This window comes from Echinops telfairi, unplaced genomic scaffold (assembly GCF_000313985.2).
Source record: "Echinops telfairi isolate 266 unplaced genomic scaffold, ASM31398v2 ScPeMD7_7400;HRSCAF=8409, whole genome shotgun sequence".
NCBI lineage: Eukaryota > Metazoa > Chordata > Mammalia > Afrosoricida > Tenrecidae > Echinops > Echinops telfairi.
Genome location: NW_022111300.1, coordinates 23,248,924 through 23,276,537, shown reverse-complemented (window position 1 = coordinate 23,276,537; position 27,614 = coordinate 23,248,924). Strand labels below are relative to the sequence as shown.

General features: G+C 48.8%; 3 protein-coding genes and 1 long non-coding RNA gene across 5 annotated transcripts in view; 1 reads left to right on the top strand and 3 right to left on the bottom strand.

Annotated features, from left to right (window-relative positions):
• The window catches only part of KIAA1328 (KIAA1328 ortholog), a 294,794-nt gene extending 293,158 nt beyond the window's left edge, over nucleotides 1–1,636 (bottom strand). The window contains exon 1 of one of the 2 annotated variants that reach the window (XM_045296078.1): nucleotides 915–1,636. In XM_045296078.1, coding sequence (XP_045152013.1) covers nucleotides 915–1,106 — 192 coding nt within the window. In that variant the 5' untranslated portion in view covers nucleotides 1,107–1,636. The remainder of the gene's footprint in view (nucleotides 1–914) is intronic. The other variant, XM_045296079.1, reaches the window with a different exon arrangement.
• Nucleotides 1–12,287, top strand: part of TPGS2 (tubulin polyglutamylase complex subunit 2) — a 33,706-nt gene extending 21,419 nt beyond the window's left edge. The window contains exons 3-7 of the mRNA XM_004702961.2: nucleotides 873–960; nucleotides 3,620–3,748; nucleotides 6,334–6,447; nucleotides 8,122–8,282; nucleotides 9,307–12,287. Coding sequence (XP_004703018.1) covers nucleotides 873–960; nucleotides 3,620–3,748; nucleotides 6,334–6,447; nucleotides 8,122–8,282; nucleotides 9,307–9,534 — 720 coding nt within the window. The 3' untranslated portion in view covers nucleotides 9,535–12,287. The remainder of the gene's footprint in view (nucleotides 1–872; nucleotides 961–3,619; nucleotides 3,749–6,333; nucleotides 6,448–8,121; nucleotides 8,283–9,306) is intronic.
• On the bottom strand, nucleotides 3,094–6,774 carry LOC123522381. The gene is made up of 2 exons (XR_006680638.1): nucleotides 6,467–6,774; nucleotides 3,094–3,726 (listed from the first exon to the last, which is right to left on the bottom strand). It is a non-coding gene; the product is annotated as an uncharacterized LOC123522381 (long non-coding RNA).
• Nucleotides 12,288–19,801: 7,514 nt separating the features above from the next.
• FHOD3 (formin homology 2 domain containing 3) overlaps nucleotides 19,802–27,614 on the bottom strand; it is a 521,276-nt gene continuing 513,463 nt past the window's right edge. Inside the window, 1 exon segment of the mRNA XM_004703087.3 lies at nucleotides 19,802–20,413. Coding sequence (XP_004703144.3) covers nucleotides 20,331–20,413 — 83 coding nt within the window. The 3' untranslated portion in view covers nucleotides 19,802–20,330.

Below are 27,614 nucleotides of genomic sequence, written 5' to 3'. Positions count from 1 at the left end.
CGACTCATAACAGTAGCAAAATTACAGTTATGAAGTAGCAACAAAAATAATACTATGGGTGGGGGTCCCCACAACATGAGGAACCGTATGAAAGAGTCGTGGCATTAGGAAGGTTGAGGACCACTGCTCTATAACAGTGTCAACAAGTCACCGTAGGGACCCAGGGAAGGGAAGGGAGAGCTCTGTCTTCCGAGCACACCAGTGGTTTCCTAGCTGGAGAAGACTGGTCACAGACATGACAGCCGTTTCATTAGGATTCCGGCTTGTCCTTCATACTTTCTAAAAGAGTAGTAATGTACTCCCTTGTTCTCTCCGCCACTAGCTTGGGTGGTGTGTTATCCATATGAATGTTTTAATGTATCTTGTTTTTTATTTTTTGTTTGGTTTTGGTTTTGTTGATTGTACAGCACTGTCACAACTATTGGAATAGACTGATTACATTAAATGGTCTAGAAGTGCATATGCCCTACTTTTAAAATGTTCTCATTTTTCCAGTAATTTGTTTCAGAAAATAATTTATGAGCCTGGATCTAAAATGGATTGTCAGATCTGAAACCTGACTATACTTTCTTTGCTCTAGCACTCTAAAACTTGGCTTGGGACGTTCTCTCTCTCCGTCTTCCCCTCAACCTCCTCTTCAGCCAGTTCCGGTTGAGCTCTTGCTCCACTCGCTCACCACTGAGGCATCAGAACAGAACAGACCACTGGTCTCCCTTCTCTGCTGGGGCAGAAAAGAGATCAAACGAGGGGCTCTGCTTTGTTCACCTCATTCTGCAGCATTGTTATTGTAGTCTTCCAAGTTTCCAGATCTGAAACATGGTAAGCAAACTTCCCCAGCCCTGACTTAACACTCAGCTGCCTTGTGATTGCAGAAAAATAACTGTATATTGCCAGAGGATATGAAGAATTTTTACCTGGTGACCAATGGCTTCCACATGACGTGGAGTGTGAGGCTGGATGGTGAGTCTGCCTCCCTGCTGAGGGAAGTGTTTTCCTGGCTGGGAGGTTGCATGAGATGACTCTGAGGGCCTTTCCCACGTCTGAGCCTGTGAATCTGGATGGTTTCCATGGGTGTTCCTGAAGCGCAGTGTTCCAGCTGGGATCATCTCCCAGAGCGAACAGATACCACCAGGATTTCACTCAACCCCTGCTTCTCACCTCATGTCAGAGTCTAACTAGTACTTCCCTGAAAGCACTGTTTACAGGTTTTCTATTGGGCGAGGGTGGAAGAAAGCAGTAATCATTAACCTCCATCAAGCTTACCTTTTCCGAGGTGTCTGCTTCATGGTGGGTGTAGGAACTTACATCATACATGTCAGAGATTGCAGATACTATGTAGACATGAAAGGCATCCTTGCGCATTTATGTAAGGTGTCTGTCAAATTTCATAAGCCAGGAAACCCTTCTATAGCCGCTGGATAAAAGCCCGTGCCTGGCACAAATCTCTCAGCCCTCCAGAGACCTTTATTGTCTCTGGATTCCAACCATGTCCCTAGATCTAGTTTGATCTTTGGGGAGCAACTTGTACCTCCCACTGCTGGGGCGAGGAGGGCAGTGACTTCCACTGACCAGACATCTACAGAACAGGAGGCACAGGCCAAGTGGGGAGCACTCTGTTCTGTAGATGTAGATAAAATCATTTTATTGGGGGCCCTTACAGCCCTTATCACAATCCATACATATATCCATTGTGTCAAGCACATTTGTACATATATTGCCATCATTTTCAAAACATTTTCTCTCAATTTGAGCCTTTGGTATCGGCTCATTTTTTATCTCCCTCCCCCATCCACCCTCATGAGTCCTTGATAATTAATTTTTTTTTCATGTCTTACACTGATCGCTATCTCCTTTCACCCACTTTTCTGTTCTTCGACCCCTGGGAGGGGGTTGTATGTTGATCATTGCAATCAGTTCCCCCTTACTCCTCCCACCTTACCCTTACCCTCCTGGTATCACTACTCTCATTATTGGTCCCGAGGGGTTTATCTGTCCTGGATTCCCTGTGTTGCGAGCTCTTATCTGTACCAGTGTACATCCTCTGGTCTAGCCGGATTTGTAAGGTAGAATCAGGGTCATGATAGTAGGTGTGGGGGTGAGCATTAAAGAAGTAGAGGAAACATGTGTTTCGTCGGTGCTATACTGCACCCTGACTGCCTCGTCTCTTCCTTGTGACCCTTCTGAAGGGGGATGTCCAATTGACTACAGATGGGCTTTGGGTCTCCCTCTACCTTCCGCCTCATTCACATCAATATGATTTTTTGTTTGAAGTCTTTGATGACTGATACCTGGTCCCATTGACACCTCATGATCACACAGGCTAGTGTGCTTCTTCCATGTGGGCTTTGTGGCTTTCAGGTAGATGGCCGTTTCTTAAGATGAGGTCTGTTTTTCATTGATTCCCAAGCCTGCCTTTCTCTATCTTACAGCATCAACCAGAAGCACTTTTTATAGCTTAACCAGGAACAGTTAGCCAGCTTGGAGCTTACAGTCATTTCCTCCATAACCCAGAAACTGTCCTTATCATCATCTGTAACGTGGCCTTTGGGTGTGAGCGAGCCGACACAGAGACCACACTGATTGTCAGGTGCTACCTTGCCCACATCCAGGGGAAAGTCTAGCCCTTCCCTAAGCCTGCCTCAGAGGGAAAGTGTTTCATGAAGATTTTGTAAATGAGTCCCTGTTCCTAATAACAGCACTTTCTCTGATGTCATCTTCCCAACCCCAGTGTTCTTAGCCCATTCTTTAGAGAATCACTTAAGTCAGTAACAGAAAAGGCCGTAGAGGCAGCTTCTGATGTTTACCTGTTTAGTGGTCTTTTCTTCTTAGACGTTCTATATGTACCATATAAAAAAATGTGTGTATGTGTGTGTATATATATAAATATATACATGCATATACATATATGTTGAAGGCATTACTGCCTTCGACCACTACTGTTTTTTTCTAAGTGTTGTGTGCCAGCCTACATACATCCTTTGCCCTATATTGCAAGATAAGACGTGCACTCTGCCTCCTTTACACCCTAATCACAGAAGACTAGAACCAAGCAAGAAGGCTGTGCATGGAATAAAGGGAATGACAAGTATTTTGCATTGGGAAATCTTTTAACAGGCACTCAGCTAATCACGGAAAGGTTGGCAGTTAGAACCCACTCAACAGCTTTCTCTATGAGAAAAGTCCTGGGCCTGCTGCTGCTGTAAAGATTGCAGCCCAGAGCACCACACGGGGTTCGGAAGAGTCCACAGTGACTCCGTGGTCCCTAACAACAGCACTGCTCCTGGGGAAAGCATCACTGTGCAGAATGCTGGTGAAGCAAAGGAGAGAGGGCGGGGAAGTAGTTTTAAATCCTTTTCCAAACAAGGTCCCATGCCTAGATTTCCCAGCATTCCACCCTAACAAATGCATTGGGGCTACTCACCAGTGACCCACATGCTTTCCTCCCCTTTTCTTTTCATACTGTAATGCAGGAACTCGCTTATTTTTACCTTTCATCTGATTCCTTATTCCAAAGACGAAACAATTGTGGGGCTTTAGATGACTCAAGTTGAAGCCCTTGTGCCGAGTACTGCAATAGGCTGTTGCTCCTTGTCTCTCATTGTGTTCAATGTCCCCACAGAGAAGGTCATTCCGCTGGGCAGCATGGTAATTAACAGCATCTCCAAACTGACCCAACTCAACCAGTCTTCCATGTATTCACTTCCCGGTGCACCAACCCTTGCAGACCTGGAGGATGACATCGCCGAAGGTACTTAGAGGAACTTCTGCTTGGCGTAGAAGTCATCCTGCTTGCTTCCTGTTTACCACAGGGAGTACAGGAAGGCACAGGGACACTGTAATAACCCACTGCCCGGGAGTCGATTCCGACCCACTGTGACCCCAGGGAATAGCACAGACCTACCCCTGTGGGTTTTTTATGTTGTCGGTCGTTAGAGGCGTAGAAAGCCTTATCTTTCTCCCGCAGAGTGGCTAGTGGATTCCATCTGCTGAGTTTGTGGTTAGCAGCCTCACATGTAACCCTGCAAGACTCCTTGAGACATTGTAGTATATGCCTCTAAACCAAAATCACCCCCTTCCGGTCTTAGGACCCCAAGAGTAAATAAAGACTAGCCTCTATCAACAAAGAATGTTTTTGTGAATTAAAAATGTCAGGATTTGGAACTTGGTCTCTTTTGTTCCCAGTACGCCAATCAGTGCCTGGCATATAACAGGCTTGTCATGAATACTTGGTGTAAGAAGAAATGTTTTCGATCCAGCTTCCCTCGACCTTACTTTATGAAGAGCATTCAGGGAACGTGGCAGTCTAAAGGCAACCATGGGGTAGCCTCTTCTTTCCTGCACATTTGCCACATCTAAGTAAACTGGCTCATAGTCAAGTGGCTGCTAAGACCCATGAGCAAATGAGTAGACGTGAGGAGGACTTCTGTCAGAAGCAGGTTTGAATGCATAAAGCAGAACCCCAGTGAGACGTTTCTAAACGTACTAGGAGAGTTTCTTCTCATAGCAAGGAGTCTAGGGCTAAAGAGATGCTTGAGGACGTCAGTGAGAGTTCCCCCTGGCTTCCCAGTACACAGCCTTTGGTATGGCTTTCATCCCTACGGCTGAGGAATGTGGGCTCTCCCTCCGGACGTCCAGCATATGTTCCCAGCAGGAAAAAAGAATAAACGCCTAAGCACAAAAACAAGTGCCTCTTAGACTACCCTTTTTATAAAGAGAACAATCATTTTCTCAGATACCCCTCCCAGAAAAATTTCTGCTTGCTTCCCCTTGGCAGAAACAGGACAGCGTCATGCGAGTCTGAGGCAGCCAGTATTTTGAAGTGTGTACCAGTGCCTCCACAAACAAAATTAGGGCCTAACTAGTGAGAAAGGGGAGTAAATACTGCTGAGTAGACAACTAGCACTGTCTTCCATACTAAGGCCTTGGGGGTTCATTGAAATCCTGGGAGAGAAGTGATTGGAGGTTTATTTCCCTTCAACTGGACGAGCGATTGGAGAATGGCACCAGAGGGTCCAGCAGTAACGCTCCAAAGTGATGAATCCTGGGAAGAGCCTGTCACTCTGAGATGTAGGGACAGAGGGTCACGTTGGCTTCATATGTTTGTGCTGAAGCTCTCTAACCCCTAAAAGGCACAGGAATTGTTGAGCTGAGTCTTCCTGCCCTTGAGGCTGGACGAGTCAAAATTGACTGGGTAACGAGTCAATCTCAACAGAGGGCGGAGCTAAGGCCAGGCGCCTTCTTGTCCCACAGAGCCAGGGCGGGCGAAAGGCGTGTCTGGCACCCGCTGTATCCAAGCTGTCTAGGATGAACCAACACGCAGGCTCAGGCCTTATTTACAGTTGATATCATTATATCTGTAGGAAATCCAAAGAAATGTGCAAATTGTTAGGATAAATCAAAGATGCCCCATTCTACAGTAAGCAATCTTGAACATAAAATTTAAATGTAAATTAGAAATATAAATATTCATGCATGTATATAGAATATGTATATGTACAGACATATAGCACTTTGGTGGTGTAGTGGGCTACTTGGGGCTGCTAACTATAAGGTTAGCAGTTCAAACCTACCAGCTGCTCCAGGGAAGAAAAAATAAGGCTTTCAACTCCCGTGAAGATTTATAGACCTGGAAACAAACAGGCTGCAGTTCAACTTTGCTTTTCCCTAGAAGGTCTTATGAGTTGTAATCAACTCGATATTAGTTTATTTTTGTTTTTAAATTTATGGTCAGATATAAATAAAAATATTGTAATGAAATTTCTAATCTCTCTTTGGTTTGTAAATCCTCACACGTGACCCTCATACTACTATTACAGAGTAACTTTTTCCATGCGACCTGGTTTCTAAATAGGTATTGCCAACTGAACCAGACTTAGCATTCTATAACATTATGGTGAAATATTAAAAATACACCTATTAGACAGGAAACGTGGATTCTAATCAGAAGACCTTAAACACTATAAGTGAGAGGAAACCAGTTGTCTTGAGAAATAGTTTAAAAAAAATTTTAGCATCAGGCCATTCAGATTACTCCTCCTTTATAAAGTCTCCATGCCAAGCGTTGGGTTGGTTCTCCAAGTGCCACCCTCCCTTAGGTTCCCGGACACTATTAATTGGTGATGGGGGCCCTGATGGGCGGCCTCGCCCACAGGTGAAACCAGGCATGTCAAGGATAGTAATCATTTGGCCAACATTCGAAAGTCCTGTGTAAGAATATGCCTGAGGTACGGCCTTCTCCACTCACCTGTCATTTTCATCTTACCCAAGCTGGACGGATAAGTCCAAATTTCCAGGAGTGTCTTTGGACATTACCACTTCCTTGTATGTTTGCAGCTGGGGAGGACCAGCCAGAGAAGCCTCACTTTGACTCTCGCAGTGTGATATTTGAGCTGGATTCTTGCAATGGAAACGGCAAAGTTTGCCTTGTCTACAAGCATGGGAAACCAGGTGAGACCCATTTACTTACTGGTCGTGTCATTTGAGTGTGGCCTTGGCTGCTCCTTCTCACCAGCCATCACGGTACAGGACACGCTTCTGTGGCCTGAGACGCTGCTAGCATTCCTGCTGGCGCCAAGACCCAGAGGCCTCTTTGATGTTCTCTGAGAACCCGCCTCTAAGCCAAGACAAGAGTCTTTTTAAGCCATTCTCACTTGTGAGTTATTGCCAAACAGTGCACAGGGTCAAGATAATGTGAAGGAAGAACCGAAGACAATGAAAGAGTCATTCTGTTCTAGACTTAGTTGATTCGTGCAGTAGATCAGCATCTGGAAGCCCGTTCTCTCTGTCCTGTGCTCTGTCCCTGGGCTAATTCATAAAAGCTAAGACCCTCAGATAGGAAATCAAGGGGAACGATCTTGCTCACTGGGCAGTGACTGAAGCCTACAGCCTGTGAACCTCCAGAGCCGGGCCTCTTCCAGCAGCTCTGCCTGGGAGGGCTACGAAGACGCCAAGCCAGTGCCGTCAAGTCCACTCTGACCGACAGCCACCCTAAGGGCTGCTCCTGTTGCTTGCCCGCACCGTAACTCTTTCCCGGGGTAGAGAGCCATCTGTTTTCTCAAGGTGCAGGCAGTGGTTTTGAACTGCTGTTGACCTTGTAACTGCGGCCCAACTTATAACCCGCTATGCCACCAGGGCTCCCTGAAGAAGACACGGGCACCAGGTTATAGTCTGTCCATTATGGTCTTCAGAGGAGAAGAGAGCCTTTCAGCTGGAGAAGTTGTCAGCCAAGTAGCCTTCCAGGATGAGTGGGAGTCAGATATGACGTGAGAGGGATTTGATGGGGTGAAGGGAGTGTCCAAGCAAATGGGTGCCATGGGACAGGGCAGTGCTAGCTGTCAGTTGGGTGAGTGCGGAGGAGAGCAAACCAGAAAACCAGTTGCTTGCTTCTGGAAAAGCTTTCCAAAGTGAGGACCCTGGGGAAGAGAGCAGGGCATCGGGAAGGTGGTTTAGCGGAATGACTGGATGCAAGTGAAAATGGATGTGAAGAGGAAGAGAGCTGGAGAGGAGGACACGTGGGCCCAGGCCCTCCCGCTCACCAGCCCAGGGGAGGGGCTGGTCTGGGCTCCTCCGAGGTGGCGTCCCCCAGCCTTGTGACTGGAGCCAGACGGAAGACAGACCTCTCCATGAAAGCCAGGCCATTCGGAGTGTTTCTCTGGCAGGAAAGCGGAGTCAACAGTGTATGTGCTTGAGGGAGAGGTGCTGATAGCCCGAATGTGCTTCCCGATGGACAGAACCCCCAATGAGTCCCTGGAGAGTCTGTGAAAGAGAAACTGGCAGCCGTGGCCACCAGAGAAGGGAGCTGGGAGGTTAGAAGAAAAATGCTGACGTTTACTTTTTATTTCATGCTCTCTACTCTTGGACCTTTTTTTTTCCCCTTAAACTATGAGTCCCCATTGGAGCTTGATGGTACAGCGGTTACCTCAAGGGCAGCCGTTCAAACTGCCAGGAGCACCTGTGAAAGAAGGATGACGCTGTATACTTCTGTAAAGACTTACAGTCTTGGAAACCCCGGGGGGTGGGGGTGCCCTGAGTTGGAATCGACTCAGTGGCCGTGAGTTTCGATTTTGGTGAGGGGACGTGTCCGCCGTCCTCATCCTTTAGTTCCTCTGTCTGCTCTTTCAGCGTCAGCACGTGACGTCGAGATCTGGTTCCTGGACAGAGCGCTGTACTGGCATCATCTCACAGACACCTTCACCGCCTATTACCGCCTGCTCATCACTCACCTGGGCCTGCCCCAGTGGCAGTACGCCTTCACCAGCTATGGCATTAGCCCACAGGCCAAGGTAAGGCAAAGACCCCTGTGATCTCAAACTGGGTTGTGTGTCAGGAATCAGAGGAAAGGCTTCAATTGCAGATTCCCCACTTCACTATCTGGTTCAGAGGGTCTCCGGGGAGCCCAGCACCTGCATTTTCAATAAGCCAGGCACCCGATGCCAACAGAGGCAGACCACCGCATATGATACCCATCGAGTTAAGTGGTTCCCGTGCATGGTTCTCTCAGAACCACCTGGGAGAGCGGATTTGGGGCTGGGGCTTCAGTGAGATTATTTAAGGTGGGCCTCCTGTGCACACAGAAAGGCTGGAGAACCCCTGGGCCCCCTGCTCGCACTGCTGCTGTGCTTCTGTGAAGGCAGCCTTGGCCTCACGGCCTTCCCAGCAGACAGCACGCGTGCATCCACACCGTCAGCCTGCCCCGTGTGCCTAGCGCAGGAATGCCATCGGAGGCTCACCTTGTGCCTTCCTTCTCTTGGAGCTCAGTCCCCATCAGTGCACGTTCCTCCAGCGTACCACCGTGACAACATGCTGCTGGTCACTGGTCGGGGAGGTTGTGGTCAGGGAAAGGTCAGTAGGTGGGCATACCCTTTGCCCTCCACTGCCCAAAGAGCCAGTAAGGAAGAGAAGGCCAACCCTGGCAGCTGGGCTGAGGCTCTGCTCACAGCTTCCCAGGAGAGGAGACAGTCTAACCCACCTGGGAGGGGCCGAGGCTAAGCAGCGGGCAGAACAACGGAAAGGCTGCTGACTCCTAGGGACCGGAGATGCAGCGCCCCAGGCTTAGGGTGTGCTCAGGTTTCTAATTCTCTGAAAGGTCCAGGGCTTCAGAGAGGGTTGTGTGAGGGACAGGGTGCCAGAGTTGATGGCTCTGTCATCACTGAGCCAAAGCCAGTGCGAACAGCTTTGCAAGGCAGTTCTTCATAGACGGGTCTCTCTGAGCTATGGCTCCCCCACCCCTGTCTCTGCTTCTCTGCTTTGACTCCCCTAAAGTCCATCTCTGGACTCCTGACCCTCTCTCCCACTTCTGCCTTACAGCAATGGTTCAGCATGTACAAGCCCATCACCTACAACACAGACCTGCTCGCAGAAGAGACCGACTCCTTCGTGAACAAGCTGGATCCCAGCAAAGTGTTCAGAAGCAAGAACAAGCCCATCATCCCCAAAAAGAAAGGGCTTGTGCTGTCTGCTGGTGCCCAGAAAGGGCTGCCAGCCGCCTCCACCTCCAGGTCCTCCCTGAGCTCTGGAAGCACTGTCCGGAAGTGAGCTCTGGAAGCGCTGTCCAGAAGTAAGCCCTCCACCTCCAGCTCCCTGCCAGCTATGCCAGCCTGGTGAGCTCCGGGCATCTTCCCCCCAGGGTAGCCCACGCCTCTGCTTCTCTGTGTGCGCCACAAGCCTCAGCCTGTCTGAGCGAGGGACCAAGATCCTCAACACTTGACTCCCATGGGTTCCCAGAGCTCTCTGAAATCTCAAGATTCCTCCCCTCATTCCGCTTCCCTCAGACCCCACCTCCGGAAACGTGGATGATGCTGGGATCTGTGGACGCTCTCCCAGTTTCTTCCCCCCTACTTACACCCCCCCACCCCCATTTTCTCTCAGTAGTGAAAGAGAAGAACCCTGAAGGACCTACTGGTTTTGACCTAGAAGTCAAAAGTGGCTGTGAGCATTTATATTAAAAATTTTAATTCTCCATTTGCACTGGCCACATTACTAGTGTGAATTGGCTTGGTCCTCCCATCATGGATAGCACAGAGGCCAGCCACACACAGGCCCGATATTTGATGCAACATCATTCCGAAGCTGCCCACCACATCTCGTGGAATTTCTGCAGACTGCTGCTCAGGTTTTCAAACAGGGATTTGGGAATATAGTTTCTCACTCTGGAGCAGGGGCAGTGGACAGGAGCCAGGTTCCCTTTCTCCTTCCCCGCAGGGAACGCACCCAGCCCCACGATCCATGGTGGCTGCCGTTTTTGTGCAGGAGCCCCGGAGGGAGGAGGAGGCAGGGGCAGAGGCTGTAGCAGTTGTCCATCTCAGCCCTCGCTGGCCGCTCCTGCTTTCCTCCCGGCCTCCAGTGATTGGCTTGGCTTCCTGCCTCCACCACCTCTCCCTGCTCATCCACTCCCTGTCTCCTAACCCAGCCGCAGTGCTGAGAGCAGGCCCGGGGTTCTCCACCTCCACGTCTGCTCTGAAACATCTTGAGTCTTTATAAAAGTTGTTTGCTTTTTTTAATCGCTGTATGTAGTGCTAGACAGTCAGGCTTCCATCCTCCCCCTGACACACACACACACACACTCACTCACTCACTCACTCACTCACTTTCCACAGCCCCAGAGGGAAACAAGGTGGAAAGGTTTACCTTTGGTGAGCCAGGGCTCTGGAATGGGACTGTGCTGTACATTCACATTCACGAACGTTTCTTTGTTTCCCGCTGAGCTGTGGGACAGGCCAAGTGGGCAGGGGCAGACCACGTGGGCTGGCTGCTTTCTCCGTTTTAGACTCTCTCCAAGCCTTGAGGTCCTAATGCCCTCTGCCTTTGCTCCAAACACGGAGTTCATGTTAACAGCTGAGTCATCTGCTGTAGAGTCTGGCGTCTAAGTCAGCCTTGGGAAGTATGTAAAATGGCAGCCCCCCTTAAGTTACATTACATTACACTAACCATTTACAATTCAGCCTGATCCTTTCAGCGGTGTTTGTTTTGTTTTGTTTAACCATGAAAGGACTGTTTTAGATCTTCCCGATACAAAATAATTCATCCGTTCCAATTTAATTGTTTCAGTTCTGACACACTGAGCAATGATTCATTTAGAAATGCTAGGGCTTTGGGCTACCAAACCTGAATGTTTTCCTCCAAATGGGTCATTTCTATATTCCAGAGGGCGGCAGACCTTTCTGCATACTGGAACTACCTGGGAGTCCGGGCCCCACTTCAACCCAATGCAGGTGGATGTCTGGGCCCAGTATCCTTCATTAGCACTCAGGTGGTGCTAATAGGTCGGCAAAGTGGAAAACCACCGAGCCGCATAGAAGGGCTGAGACTGGCAGCACAGCCACATTCAGCTGGAAACCTTAGGTCCGGAAGCAGCAGCGGCAGCACACACCAGGTCAGGGCATGGCAGGATTCTCCTTAGAGCTGGTCTGGGGCGTCATTTTAGGCATTAATTGCCCCTGAGACTGGTTCTTCATCCTTCTCCACGGTTCTCTGAGCCACTCAACCCTTTTTGAAAATAGAAAATTCTTTGTCTTTATTTATGTTTGTTTATCTCAAAAATGCACTTACGTACATATGTTTTTTAAGTACAATAAATACTCATAAATTGGCCACCTGGCTTTAACCATGGTTCAGTACATTGTCCGCCACACTCGATGCTCACTGATACAGGCACAAACACAAATACAGATATACAGCCCGGTGCCCTGGTGGGTTAAGCATCAGTCTGCTCACTGAAATGTCAGTAGTTCAAGCCCACCCACCATTCCACAAGAGAAAGCCGAGGCTTCCTACTGGAAGTTGTACAGATTTACAGCCTCAGAAATAGCACTTATGAAGTGCTGTTCTATCCCACAGAGTCACAATGAGCCCAACTTGTCTGGATGGCAGTGTTTTTTATTACATGTTTATAGTCGAATTACTGGAAATTTCAAGTTTCAGGTTTCATCATTTTTCTTAGTAAATACTTCATCATCTCCCAAGAAGGAAGGATTTCTCTTCATCTCACCATGACAAGATCGTGTCTAAGAAAAGGCCATCCTGGAGTATGTGGCTCATATTTGGATTTCCCGATTGTACCCCCAAAGTATATTTTATACCTGTCCCCCTGCACTCTTTTTGCTCAGACTAGTCAAGATTTATACATTCCATTTGGTTCTATTTCTTTTGATCTGCTATCATCCCCTGCCCAGCTGCCGAATGTGTTTGTTTTCAAGGCAATGGCTGGTTTGAGAAGTCTAGCCCTGTTTCCTTACCGATTGGCCCACACTGTTCACCGCATCCTTCTAATAAACTTTTCTGCCTTGGCCTCCAAGAGTCTGCTTCTGTTACTTGCAACAACATTTTTGATGGGCTCAATGGTTCCTGAATTCATCCTTCATGAACTTCGCCAATACAGCACGTCAGAAACATTGGAGCGGCAAGGGAGGGACCCCTTCCCATGGAACCAACCTGGTCTCCAGGGACAGAGGTCATAGCAGTGTGAGACGTCCTTAAATGCTGCCTTGCTAGAGTTCTCGTCCAGGGCAGGGGGCAGTTGCCACCCCACTTCCATTTTAAGGAAACTGAAATAAACTTTCATATTTTCATAAATATTTTCATATTTTATGAGTCATGTTTTAGCATTAATTATGAATAACTGGCCAGGAATTTACAAGAGGGACTTCAAAAGTTCCTGGCAAAAAAATGGAGTTGACGGCTAACAGAATTATTTCATGAACTTCTGGAAGTCTAGTATATGTGCATGCAAATGTGTCATTTATTGTCTCAACTCCAAGAGAGCCTGTTAATGTATAACAAAATTCCTTTAAGCCACTTTTGTTCCCCTTTAACATGAACATGATATTAAACTTTCTCAGGAGACACATCGCAGAAGCACGAGGCTCGTAGAGTTTCCAGCTGTAAATTAGGGGGTCGGGGGTGAAGCTGAGGACATTCAGTGGCGCTTTCTGTAACCATGAGCCCCAAACACAGCTCTCGGTGACTTTGCAGCCATGGCCTGGTGATAACCTTTCTGCTGCCCTCTTGACCTGAAAGCCAGTTCCTGAAGGCCCCCACCAGCCCCCTGACTCCCACTGCAAGCCTTTGTGTGGCCACCGAGCAGCCCACCCTGTATGCACACTCATTGCCTGCTACCCTGCCACGATGCGAGGAGGCTGACTTGCTTTCCCAGAGACTGCAGGCCCGCTTTGGCCTGAACAAACCAGCAAACTGCTCTACCATCTGGTGAGCTGAGCCACATCACCAACAAGGTCTGAATCTTCCCAAGTTTGCCCTTCACAACGTCCTCTCGGCCCTGTATACCACATAGCTTCCTTTTATTTCATCATAGTTAACAATGCCTTATATGATACTTTCTTAGTTTAGCCTGCTGTGTGGTTTTCATCTCCTGGTTGTACCCAGACTGTTATAATAAATACAGTCATGATGGATTTCTTCTTTTAAGAACTTGGTTCAATGCAAATACAGGAAATTCTTCAACATTTTTTACAAATAACCTTAGATCTTGATTACTCTTTGTAAAGTCTCCGTTGCTCTTTTGAACGCTATAGCGGCTGTGGATAAAACAAAGAACTTGGAGTTCGTTTGTAACCATTCGTTCAATGACTACCTCATACAGCTGGGAGAGTTGTATAAATAGCTGCTATAACCGTTATCTGTATTTGTTTCCCACAGCTGCTCTAACAAATGGCCACAAGCGTAGTGACTTAAAACAATACCGTCTGCTCTCTTACATGGCTGTGGGTCAGAAATTCAGAATCCCTTGAGTGGGCTGAAACTGAAGTGTTGGTAGAGCCACGCCCTTCTTGGGACTCTAGGGGAGACTCCATTGCCTAGTTTTCTCCGATTCTAGAGCATAAATCCGTGCATTCCTTGGTACTTGGCCTCTCTGTATCTTCAAAGCCATTATTGTGGCATCTTCAAATCACTTGGCTTCTATCACCACATTGCCTTCTGTAGTCAGGTTTCCCTTACCTAACTTCATATAAGGACACTTTTGATTGCATTTAGAGCCAGTCAGAGAATCCAAGATAATCTCCCTAGCTCAAGATTCTTAGCTTAATGATGTCTGCAAAGTCTCTCTTACCATATAAAGTGTTTCAGGGATTCGGATCTGAGTATCTTGCAGTCACTGTTAAGCTGACCACATATCCCTTCAAATCCACCAGTATATGCTGGAATAGATCCATGTACCAATTTCTCCAAGAGCATCAGGGGAATCAGAGTGACAGGAAAGAATAACTCGGGACCAAGTTGCTAAAACAATCATTGGGGTTCAGTTTTCCAGAGCAGATTAAAGGGAGAACCAACAACCCCCGATAAGAGATTCAGGATTTGAATGCTCCCTAAGATGAGTCAGTCAGAGAGGATTTGGAAGTCAGATCATTGAGACTTCTGGCAAGATGGCTGACCATGTAAGATGAGCAACATAGACAGACCCTCTACAATAAAGACCCAAGACAAGTGAAGCGCACAGAAGAAGCGCTTCCTCTGAGCTTCAGAGGAAAGGATAAAGAAGTGGATGGAACACTGACTAGGAGAAGTAACTGAACAAAAATGGCCAGAAAGGAGATAGACAGGTGAGTTGTCCAGCCAGATGAGCAGGGCCATCTTGAACATTTGCAAGCAACATTCCATCTGGACCAGTGTTTCCCAAAGTGGACAATACTACTTCGTAGGGACCCTGGAACAATCTACGGGGGCTGCAAAGGTAGAGACGACCTACACTTTTTCCTGGACTATGGGCTATATATAGCACGAAGGTTTTTAATTGCCAGTGAGATGCTGAGGACTGTAATTTTGCTGTCTGAAAGGGGTCAGTATTGCCAAATAAGTTTGGGAACCTATGCTAATGAGCAGTGGCCTGGCACAGCAAAGGTGGGATCCTTCATTGCTTTCCACACTGTTATCCTTGTAGCCAGAAGAATTGTCAGCCCCCACCCTCGTCTAACTAGCAGCCCATGACACCCTCCTGCCCTGCCCTTCCTAAGATCGGGTCTTGCCCTTGTGGATCAGGTGCTGGGAGCAATCCCCCCACATCTGGAGGTGTGTGGACTCCCCTTCATCAGACCACCAGAACATGCAGGGCCAGGTCACTGGCTACCCCTGTACAGGTGGAAACTCCTTCCATAACCAGCCACCCTGCCTGTCCCCAGCCACCCTCTTAACCCAGAAGAATTCCTGGAACAAGCACCTTGACCTCGTCACCATCAGAGCTGGCATGGACTCCTGGGTCAGGTGCCCTGACCTCTAATAGCACCCAGGCCAGCAGGCACGCCATCTAGGCCCTTAGCAGGCAGAGGGTGCCGGATTGTATAAATCATGTCATTTTCCAATGTGGCAGAAACCCTACCCACACCTCCCCCATCCGTGGAGCCCCCCGGATTTACTTCTACGTCAGTCCTGGTCCACAACAGAAGCAGCGGAGGAATCTGGATGTACTGAGATTCCTCCGTCGTTCGTGTTTCTCAGAACAGCATTGCCTGTTTTGCACTGGAAATGATTCTGGTTTCCATCAGCTGTCATGGCTTCCTGGGGCTCTCCATATCATCATGCACTCCATTGTAGATGCGCTTCATTCACTTGACTCTGTATTCTCCTGAATTGTGGGTCCACTAGCACTCTGCTCACAGACATCACCCGGAAGGCTCGACGTCAATGGGCAAGGAGTGGTGGGCACACTGCGCCTATCTCCTCCTGTCTATGCTCCATGGTCACATCCGACCTGCCTTACTGAACACAAGTTTCTAGGAAACATTAGCCAGATGTCAGGACAGAGGAGCACTAAACTGAGTGTGGGACCTTCTCAGTTTGGGCCCTATGTGATTGCAGGTATCGCAGGCCCATGAAGCTGGCCCTGGCAAAGTGGGTAGGGAGTGCTTCAGGCAAAAAACTTGCTTCAGATATGACAAAATACCCATTTATAAACTATCAAGGGCACATGCGGGAGGGGGGAGCGGGGAGGGAGGGGGAAAATGAGGACCTAATGTCGGTGGTTTAAATGGAGAGAAAATGTTTTGAGAAACGATGTACAAATGTGCTTTACACAATTGATGTGTGTATGGATTGGGATAACAGTTGTATGAGCCCCTAATAAAATGTTAAAAAAAAAAAAAAAAAACTTGCTTCAGACAATCTGTAGTTGGCGGAGAACATTTGCCCAAGGGGGTTGTGTTTTAAGACTAGAACAATTCACTCTGGAAGTGGGATCTACTGTCAATCCACTGCCCTGGAGAAAGACACTGTGCTGGAGTCACGCTGTGAGAACAGTGGCAGAGTGCCTTGTGGTGCAGTGATGCTGCTTGAATCCTAGAACAGGGACATCAGCAAGCATGGGAGACAAAAAGCTTACACATGATATTCCATAGACTCTGTTCCTAAAATCAGCTTCCCAAACTTGAACGTGTGTCAATATCACTGGGCTGGTATGTTGCAACTATGCTAGCCAGATTGCCCTCCAACCAACCCAAACCAAACCCATTGCCACCAATTCAATTCTGACTCAGTGACCCTATAGCCCAGAGTGGAACCACTCCATAGACTGTAACCTTAATAGAAGTAGTATGCCCTATCTTTCCCCTGGTGGGTTTGAATCATCACCCTTTCAGTTAGAAGCCAAGTTCTTCACCACTGTCCCAACAGAGATTGCCCTCCAAACCCACTAAATAAGATGTGCTAGGAATGACTCTAGACATTCCTCATTAAACCCAATGGTGAAAACGATGCCGAGTCTGAAATTTGCTGCCTTATGGGTTTGGGTGGTTGTGCTGTTACTACATGGAGAACAGTCTGTTTTAAACTCAATCTTTTAAATCTAGCAACATATATAATGATTGGAACAAAAGGACCAATGAAAGTCTTTAGGGTTTTATATATATATATGTTACAAAGTAGAATAAGCATCTCCATGTATCATGCAATTCTAATAATTAACAACTTGAATAATTAGGCAATCATGATTTATCTATACTCTTATTCTTTACGTGATTTATCTTTATCCTTATTCTTTTCGCCCTCCAATCTTATCTTGATTATTTTTTCAAGTTTTTCTTTTCCTTTATTGGTTTTTAAGTAATAAATCTTCATTTTTAGAATTAGCAGAGAACTCCTCAAGAAGGACAGAGTGGGAGGGCTTGCTTTACCTGATTTTAGCACATATTATACAGTCACAGTGGTCAAAACCACATGGTATTGGTATAATGACAGATACTCAAACCAATGGAAAGGAACTGAAAATCCAGAAATATAATCATCAGCATACAGACAACTGATCTTTGATAAGGGTCCCCAAAATATCAAATGGGAAGCAGATGCTCTCTTCACCAAGTGGTGCTGGAAAAAATGGATATCTACATGCAGAAAAATGAAGCAAGGCCCTTACCTAACTCCATGCACAAGAAGAAAGTCGTGGATCACAGACCTTGAGGGAAAACCCCCAACTATTAGGGCCATCAATGAGGGAATTGGGACCAACCTGAGAACTTTGGCACAGGGAATATATAGGCTATCAGAAAAAGGGAAGGACACAAATATAGATGGGTCACAAATTGACAAGTGGAATATATTGAAGATAAAACACCTGTGTACATCGAAAGAATTCACCAAGAGAGTGATAAGACAGCCCATGGACTGGGAAAACATCTTTAGCAATGACACATCAGACAAAGGTCTTATTACTAAAATCTACAACACTCTGCTAGCTTCCAAAAAGAAAAAAACCTATTTGCCCACTGAGGAAGTAGGCAAAAGGATCTGAACATTAGTTTCACAAGGGCAGAACTTCGAATGGCCAATAAACATATGAGAAAATGTTACCAATCATTAGCCATAAGAGAAATGCAAATTAAAACAACAATGAGATACCACCTAACACCCTCAAAGATAGCCCAATTCAAAAAATTAGAAAGCAACAAGTGTTGGATGGGCTGTGGTGAGATAGGAACTCTCATCCACTGCTGGTGGACCTGTAGGTATGTACAGCCACGATGGAAATCGATCTGGCGATATCTAAAATAGATGGAAATTGAGCTACCATACAACACAGCAATCCCCCTACTGGGCATATACCCAGAAGAGGCAAGAAACAAACCACGGCCAGACATCTGTGCTCCAATGTTCATCACAGCACACTTCACAGTTGTAATGAGTTGGAAACTCAGGGGCTTTCAAACTTGAGAATCATGAGATCGGGGAACATGGGGAGGTAGAGGATCAATGAAAGATTCCAAATCCAGGTTGCATTCCAGACCAGCAGAATGGCAATCTCTGTGTGTCCGAGGCAGCAGGGTTTCTTCAGGTCCCCGCTCCCACACCCAGCCGGGTAAATCTGCTGTGCAGACTAGTTTGGCAATCCCTGCTCTAGTTTCTTCTCAATCTACTGCGGAGCTGTTCAGGTTGCTGTCCCTCATAGGGAGACTCTTTACCTAGCTGGAACCAAGAAAACTAGCTGACCTTGTTTGCTGATTCTGAGATAGTTTTAGTTCCTAAAAATAGCATTTGATTGATGCAGTCCCCACCTCCCCCAACTCTTTAACAGCAGTAACTCTCAGTACACCACCACAGACTCCAAGGAAGGGTGTGGAAATCTTCGACAGTGGGACCAACATGCATCTCTCCTTTGTTTGCACATCACCATCCTAAGATAGTGTGTGTTTGTGTTTGGTGCCAAAGCAACAGGCATATGCGCTCACAAAGCGCTAAGCCACATGTGGAAAATGACATGTTATTTAGAACCTTCAGGAAAACAGGTATTAATAACCTATGGATCCCTGTAAAAACAAAGGTGATTAACCATAGTCCATGGTCTGTCCCCATACAGACTTGACCTGCAGGTTGCAGCCTCTCTTGGGGGCGCTCCCAGCCACCCTGTAGCGTTTGGCAAAGGTCTGCTGGAAAGACCTTCCCCTCCCTCTCAGGGAGGTGCTGGAAACAGGGGAGACGTGGCGGAGAGGTCTATGGCATGAAAGTAGTTTCTTTGGCTTTCTGGGTAACATGACTGCACATTCACTGCACATTCACTATAAATCACAAGTTCTCAGGGACCTGCACGAGGAGAAAGACCCGGAGCCAGAACAAACAGAAGTAGTGATGGATGATCTTTAACCCCTACATACCTGCTGGAACGTCTCACCTTCGGAAACATCTTGGGAGGCAGAAGTTCTTCATGCGAACGAACGTTGTAACTCAGGCAAGAGGCATCTGCGGAGAGACCCGGCCACTTCCCATCCCAGCCCTCTCAGTGCCCCGAACGCTGTCCCCTCTGGAAACCTTGGCTGGATGACCTGTGCCCGAGGACCCAGGACCAGAATTTGTGACGCTGAGGTTCTCTGTGGACAAAGCTTAAAACGTCCATGTTGTTTGGGTTCTTTACTAAATGCGAACACTAAGTTTTGTTTTGTTTTGTTTTGAACACCTAAGAAGCAAGTTGCAGAAAAGTACAGATTTTTAAAACGTTACTCTGATTTTTAGTTCTCCATCCTAATGGAGCAAACGAACCACGTGGATTAGGTGATATGTGTTAGACTTCTGTGAACACATCCTCCAGTAAGACTTGCTGTTGGGTGCTGTGCAGTCAGTCCCTGGCTCACAGCGACCCCGTGTACGTGAGAATAAGCCACTGCCAGGACTTGGGCCTACTTATGTTAGGAGTTCTAATAGGGGACCCTCCTTTGGTGCTTCAACTCTACTAATGAAAGCCTAGGGCGGTCTTTCTGAGCTAGGCTCCTTCTTCGGAAACCGAGCATAGGTTTTGTTGATGCAGAAAGAGGTGAGATTTTGTGGCTGTTTAAAGCCCTGTACCCAGGAGAAGAAAAAGTTCTGCTTATGACAGTAAACTCTTTATTTAGTATTTGAAACGCGGTGTACACTTAGGAATCTGTATAAACATTTAGTACAACTAAAACCCACAACTGGTCGGCAGGCTGTGCTTTCTTCTGTGTTCCACTCTGGAGCGCACATCTGGATACATTGGTGTGATGGAGACCCAGTCTGTGATTCTAGTCCAACCAAGGGCCTCAGGTTCCTATCGAGACGGTGACCGAAGTGTTGGGGTCCTTCGAAGGGATGCTCCCTGCCCAGAAGAGGCATCATACTTTGGGGCTATGAAACCAGGTCTTGGAGGAAACGAGAGAAACACGGCTGACACGACGAAAAAGATTACATGAAGGCGGCTCCTAATGATGCACACGGACGCACGTTGCACAGGACAGGTCATGCGGCGACACCTAGAGTGAGTGTTTCTTGCCGGAACGGTTGGGTGGCGATGTACCGCATCCCCTCCCCCCACTGGCCGGTCTCATGAGCAAGCGTTTTCACCCTCCTCGGGTACGCTTCTCAGGGCACCCTGACAGGTGTCACAGCTGTAGCTCCGAGGTGCCGACGAGACCCAGGGCTCTGGCCTCTTCTGCAGTCAGGCCGCTCTTCAGGGTCCTTCGCACTGCAGTGTTCCCCACAGCACAGAGGGAAAGGAAGCAGAAAGAGAAGAAGACATTACCAGTGAGGTGGGTGACAGTCACTACGCCAATCCACCCCCGGCCCCTTCCCAGGGGCGCCCAGGGAATCAGCGAGGGTCAGAGAGGCACCACACTGTCCTCCTGACGGAGAGCCCTGGTGGGTGGGGCAGCAGCAGTCTACCTGCCAGGACAAGACACACCTTGAGGGGCAATGGGCTGACCCAAAGATGCCAAGGCCTCTGGTGTGGAGAGCCTAGAGGAAGAGGAGCTCAGAAAGGGGCGAAGGGAGGAGAGGTCCACGCCCCCAGAGTGTCTAAGAAATGGGAACACACAGCATCTGGTCGGAGAAGAGCCAGAGCTGGGACAGTCACCGTAGAGAAGGGGAAACTGAGTCCCAGGGATGTACATTAGGTGAGATCACCAGGGCACAGTGAGGGTTCAGCAGCAGCAAACCACCCTGCAAAGCTGCAGGATCGGTACCAAGGTTGGGACAGAGCCCAGAGCCGCTGGTCCCACCGCGGCAGGTCTTGATAGGACCCAGGGCAAGGAAGGGCAGCAGTCGGAGCCGTTTCCCCATCCCCACGAGCGAGCGCGGTAGGTCTTCATCTGAACGGGCCTCCAGTGACTCCTTGTGGACGAGAAGCCAAGGAGAACACTGCCAGCTTCCTACAGGGAGATGCGGAGGTTGCTCTCTGCAGCAAAACACACTCGGCTCAAAAGCTGGGCCTCTGACCCCGTTCAGCGACGGCTACAGTGGACAGGTGGAGGCGCGCTCAGAGTCCAGCAACTTGGAACCAGCCTCGTGTTTAGTTTGGCGCGATGACTCCCCTCCCATTGTTGAGCGTTGAGCAGTTTCAACATCGAAAAGAAAGGCTGGATCAGGGTGAAAGAGGAGACGTTATCCCTTCCAAGAAAAGTCCTTTCATTTGAAAGGGCATCTAATTACAGGGCTCTGAACGCACACATGGTGTGTCGTCTGTTCTATGTCTCCTTAAAGGTCATTCAGAGTTGAGGGCATCTGCTCTGTTTTCAGAAGATGGGCGCTCTGGAGCCCCCTTCCTCGTTACATCTTAAATCTGCCAGAGTCCGTGAGGTGACAAGGACAGGCTCCAGACCAGCGTGTAGAGAGAGGAATAGAAAGCTTACCCTCAGGGTCTTCCCATCTGCCCTGCCCAGACGCAGCTCTGCTCCTCCCCTCGGTGAGCAGGGGACACGGGTGGGTCTCCTAGGCTTCCCAGGAGGTCAAGGGACCACCCAGTGAACCTCTGCAGGCAACACTCCTCCTTCTACCACGCTTCATCATCCCTGGGACAGCAGCTCACGTAGGCTGCAAAGGACCAGGTAGACCAGGACCACAGCAGATTCAACAGCTCGGAGTTGCTATTAATATGCAACATCTTCTCTCCCAGGGCTCAGGATTATTTATGATGAACCTACTGTGTGCTCAGCATTTAACTCCTAGAACTGAAGATCTGACAGAAGGCATTAAGCATGGGGATTTTTTGTTTGTTTTGTTTTATAGACACACAAGGATCTGTGGTGAGGAGGGCCCCAATCAAGCCGCACATACTACTGTATTCCCAAACCCAGCTTTGGGCCGAAGAACCTTCCATCTGCAGCTGCTCATGAGCTTGCTCACTGCCTCCCCTGTGGGCTCTGGATTGAGTGTCTAACTCATCCAGACAAAATGTTTGGCTCCCAAGCCTTGGCTGGAGGCAGATGACATTGAACTGAGTAATGGAATTTGTTCTATGAGGCAGCAATAAAAATACTAGTTTGTAATAACCTCTTCTGTTCTTTAAACAACTCCATAAAGTGTTTGCTAGAGAAAGAAAACCATTCTAATGGCATGACAGAAGATAGAATGCCTGCCATTCTTGAGTAGAAAGGCCCGCTAAGCCCTCTAAACCAAGAGACAAAATACTGCGTGCAAAAGTTCGGGCTGTACCAGCTGGGCATCACAAGTTGCATTAGCTCACCCACATGGGGGCATGAACCCTGTCTAGGAGCACAATCTTTGTATGTCTCAGGAGCTGGCCCGGCCCAGATGACAGACACAGACTCCACAGATGGTGGCCCACTCAGGCATCGGAAGACGTGGCTTTAGCACCTTAGCCCTGCGCCTGTAGTATTCATTTCATTTAAAGAACTGACTGTGGCCGCCACCACCTGAAGCACATGCAATCGTCTACCTAGAAGAGGGGGGCAGTGGGCCGGCCTGTCTGGGACAACCTCCAAGAACAGAACAAAGCTGAGTGGTGCCCACCCCGGCCTCGCCCCCTGACTGCACACATAGCCCCCACCCCCTCCCGCCCTTGTCCTCCTGGGTCATCCGCCTCTGTTTTGAGGCTGCAGACCAGAGAGCCTCCTCCCCCGCTGGGCCAGGGTCTCTGCTGGGGGGAGAGGCTGGTGCAGGCACCATTTCCTCTTGTCAGACGCGTCCCTGCAAAGGTGGCTCTTCGTACAAGACCTGGCCCTGTCGATGGGAACGGATTCTCGGTGGGGCTTCATGACCAGGTAGAGAAGTTCTCTTAGACATATACTCACCTCTTAGGGCCAAGAAATTCAGTCAACTCCTTCCTTCTGCGAAGGAGCCAGAGTCAATTCGCTTTACTACTTGAAAGGCTGTGGGAAGTGAGGCTGTGTCCCAGGTCACATGTGAGGCCAGCAGCAATACTGAGCACCCGCCCTGAGCTCAGGGTTGGGATTAGTGCCTTAGTGTCACCAGATGGACTAAGAAGGTGGGGGTGAGGGTGGGGGTTGGGTGGGGTGGGGCAGTGACACAGTTTGAGGGAAAATGCCCAGGGTAGCAGATCGTGTCTGGACAGGGATTCCTACTCTCAGGAAGTTTCTAGAAAGCAAAAAGGAGGTTGGGGAAATAAGAGAAAGAGGGGAGTACAAACAGGTTGGTGGGAGATGGAAGTACAGACCGCATTTCCACAGTGAAACTTCCACAGTGCAAACGAGTCTTCCCCCAAGTGCAGGATCTTCCCGAGTGTTGGGGGTGCTGGTGGGGGCTGGACGGAGGTCTGATAATAGCATAGTTACATCCTTTGCACGCCCCATTTCTGCTTCCTGCTTGAATGTTGTCTCCTAGCTGCTCTCCACCCTTCTCCCTGACCCCCAAGACTTCTCCCGCCTGCCCCAGGGGTCCGTCCCCTCACAGCACGGGTCACTCTGCTGGTGCCAGGGGATGCGCTGTGCCCTAGCCACTGTGACAGCTTCAGTCTCAGCCGGGGTGGGGAGTGGGGAGTAGGAGGGGGTTGACACTGGGCATCTCTGCTGTCATCCTGCAGACTCAGGGACAGCCATGCATATTCTCTCTCTCTCTCTTCCCTCCCTCTCTCCCTGCCTGCCACACCCACCCCTCATTCTATGACCTCAGAACTGAACTTAACAATAAATCTTGTGAAGCACCCTGGGGTCACTCTCTGTATGCCTGCATTATTTTCTCCAGTCTGCCAGGAGACCCTGTGAGATGGGCTTCCTGTCACCTCGCTGTGGAGAGTGAGCGCATCAAACCAGAGAGTTGACGTCAATGGCACACAGCAAGTGCTTTGGGGGGAGAGCTTGTGCCCAGGTAATGCCAGGCTGGCCGCTTGTGGGCAACCTTTCCTATTGAGTGCATCAGCAGAGCTTTCCTGCCAAGGGCCAGCAGCCCGTCTGTGCGCTCACCTCTGGATCATCAATGTTTAATGTCACTTGAAAATAATTTTTTTTCACCTCTCAGATTTTAGATATTGCATGGGGCGGTGGTGTACTGGTTATGTGTTGGGCTGCTAACCTCAACTCCATGGGAAAAGACAAGGCTCTCTACTCCCATCAAGAGTTACAGTCTTGGAAACCCACAAGAGCAGTTCTACCTTGTCCTAGGGGGTCACCAAGAGTCAGAATTGACCTGACGGCGGTGTGTGTGTGTGTGTAAGAGAGAGAGAGTGAAAGAGAGAAAGACAGAGAGAGAGAGATAGAGAGAGAGAATAGTACCCCGAGGATTATGGGGACTAATTTCAGAACTTGAAAGTGACTTCAATGCAGGGTCATACGTTAAGAGGCAGTAAGCTCTGCTGGTGTTGAAAACGGTCCATTTACACTTGCCCTGTTCTTTGTGGAACCTGACTACTGAGTGGAACCAACCTGGCTGGGCCAGTTAGGTCCCCCTTTTGGACTTCAATGTGGGGAATTGTGTTAAGATCTGTAGTTTTCAAGGATTTGAGGCTGGATTCTGCTTTTTGCTTGGTTGTCTGGTAAGGACAGTTATTTAACCATCTGCACTACTTTTCTTGTATTTCCCCCCACATTTATCCCCCCCCAAATCCTGTCCATTAAAAACAGAGGCTCCCCCAAATTGATGGATGCTCTACAAAACAATTGGGAAGTGCTTCTAAAAACGCCAAGGTCCTGAAATGTTAACTTTACAGTTTTGAAAAATTATACTGTGCTTATTCAAGGTGCTAACATCAGGGAGAGCTGGTTGAGAGACACAAGGCAACTCTTACTCTTGAAACTTTTCCATTCAGTCGAAAATTTCGAGGTGGCTGATGGCAGAAAAGGGTCACTGGGTGGGGCTCTTGTGTGACTGCAACCTGGGTACTCATTCCTGCCACCATTGGGTAGTCTTGGGCAAGAGATGAGCCCGGAAGAGAGGAAGGGTGGTAGGAACGGGACACTTGACCACCTAAGGTACCTGCCACGGGTCTCTCTACGAACCCTCAGGACCACCTGATGGGGCAGCCATGACTGCTCTGCTTGTATCCAAGAAGACCGAGGTGGGTGAGACCACGGGATTAGAATGGGACTAGTCTCCATCTCTCTTGTACGGATGGTACATTCCTGGACGTAGAAACGAATGTGCAGCATTAGCACTCTGGAGCAAAGACAGCAAGACCCTCTCAGTGCCTGCGGAGAAGATCCTTTGCTCTTTCCAAGCTGCCCCTGGAGGGACCTCTGCCTCAGTCTCAGACAGCTCTGGGAGACAAGAAGGACTGGCAGGAAGATTGCCTTTTGTTGTGTTATTTTGCCGCTCCTCCTGCCATGAACCCCCACTCTGGGTCAAATGAGGGCCTGGCAGACAGACAGACAAGGAGGGCGCACACGCTAGCTTTACTGTGCTGGTTCCTCATTTGGAGAACGTTCTATCTGAACAGACAAGCCAAACACTTCAAAACTCTGCTGGCATCTGGCTCTCTTCCTGGAAGATTCTTCCTGGGGTCTGATGTTGACTTCTTGCTCCCTAAGTGTCCCGGCCGATAGTGAAAGATTATACTCCCCGCGTTGGATCCCTTCTCCAGGGCCCAGGTGGTACTGAGTCTGTTTCCGGTCTGAGAGGATCTGGCCTGATTTGCCCCAGATCCCAGGCATTAATTATTAACCACCACCTCCCCCTTCAAAGACCCTCTCCTGTGTCTATCCACCGCTGCCTCCCAGACCGTCCCGGTACATGGCACTGTCTGTAGATAGCTTCCTCTCTTGGGCTTTATTTTCTTTCTAAGGAAAAAAAAAATTTCTTGAAAATCATGACAGGTTTAAACTAGGCCCAACGGAATCAGAGAGCTGCTGTTGCTGCTAGCTCTGCCTGTTCTGGCCAATCACCCTGGCATCTCTGAGGAGCCAGTGATGGTGGCCCTCTTCCAAAGGGCTTCTGAAATGCAATGGCTCAGGGAAGTGACTTTCAGTTCTCCCTGTCTTCCTGTCCCTGTGTCCTGTGGGTGGCAGGAGTGAGGCCTAGCTGTTTTTAAAAGAGGCCACTGCACATCTTTAATGAGTTCTAGGAGAAGCGAAGGGCTAGGTAAATGGTAAGACACCGCTGTTCAGGAGATGAAAGCGTGCGTGAGAGACTTAGGCCCTGTCCTTTATTGTATCCCACGGCCTTCATTCCCAGAGCCCTTGGCCTAGGGCCACTCTCCGCTTCCCTTACCAAAGCTTGCATAATGGCTTCAGGATAAATAAGGAAAAGCTATTTAAATAAAATGCAGGGGTAATTTTCTTCCTGGGATTAGTGCAAACATCCCTGGGTATTTTCAAACCCCACTTTGGCAAAGTCGAGCTGATGGGGCTGTGCTGTGTATCAGTCAGGGCCAGGGACTAATCTAATAGTTTGTCAGACAGCTGCTTTCCCTAAAGGATCCTTGAGACGCCACGGTTCTCTTTCTCCAGGAAAGTCCACTTAGCAGCTAGCATGGCTACACCCGCTGGTATGCGAGACAAGAAATAAAACAAGATTTCAGTTGCATCTAATAAATGTGAGCGCTCACATGTTCTCCAAGAGGAACCCTGCCGAGGAGAGAGGCACGGGGTGAGGGGGTGGCGGTCAGGGCCCCAAATCAGAATCCTGTGTTCCTTCTCCAGCAGTTCCTGGAATTAGACTTCTGGTTGTTCCTGCTGAGACACTGTTTTTACGGGGTGATGCACCTTACGTTTCTGAACTAGCTCAAGAAACCAGTTCCTTGTGAATCACAGCAAGATCCTAACCTTGGTGCCCTTGTGGCTAAGTGCTTGGCAGCTAACCCAAAGGTCAGTGGTTCAAATACACCAACCACCCTGAAGGGAGAGAGCTATGGTGATCTGCTTCCACTGTGATGTACAGCCTTGGCAGTTCTACTTTGGCCAGTAGGGCTACTGTGCGTAGGAATTGACTGGGCCATAGTGGGGTGTTTCTCTGTCCACAGAAATACAGCCCTGAGCTCAAAGGGTCCTGGTTACAGCAGTGGTAGTGTGCTCATCCTCCCGAATCTCAGTGGGAGACTCAGCAGGAAAGGGGGCATCGACCTCTCTCGGTTGGGATGAAATTTGGTCTCTTGTGATTCTCTAGTCCTTGACTCTGCTCTTTGCCAGCCTGGACTGGAGGCTACGTGCAGGCAGCTGGGCAGAAGCCCTGGCTCAAAGACGGGTCCAAGAGAGGAAAGCGTAAGGGTCCCCGGAACCTCTACCCACTGTCTGCATTGCCAGTGACCGGGGCCTGCCCAGCTGGATCACACCGCTAAAGACACAATAAATGGCGCTCTGCTTCAGAACTTTCTGAGGAAGGGCGACATCCCGGGAGCTAAGAGAACTCCCAACACCAGGGCCAAAGAGAGACGCAACGTGCTGAAAAGAAAAACCAAAAGATGACCAAGAAAGAAATGTGCTCTGAGAAACGTGCCCTCAGTCAGACCCACCAGCCAACTGGAAGACCTTGACGTGAACCTG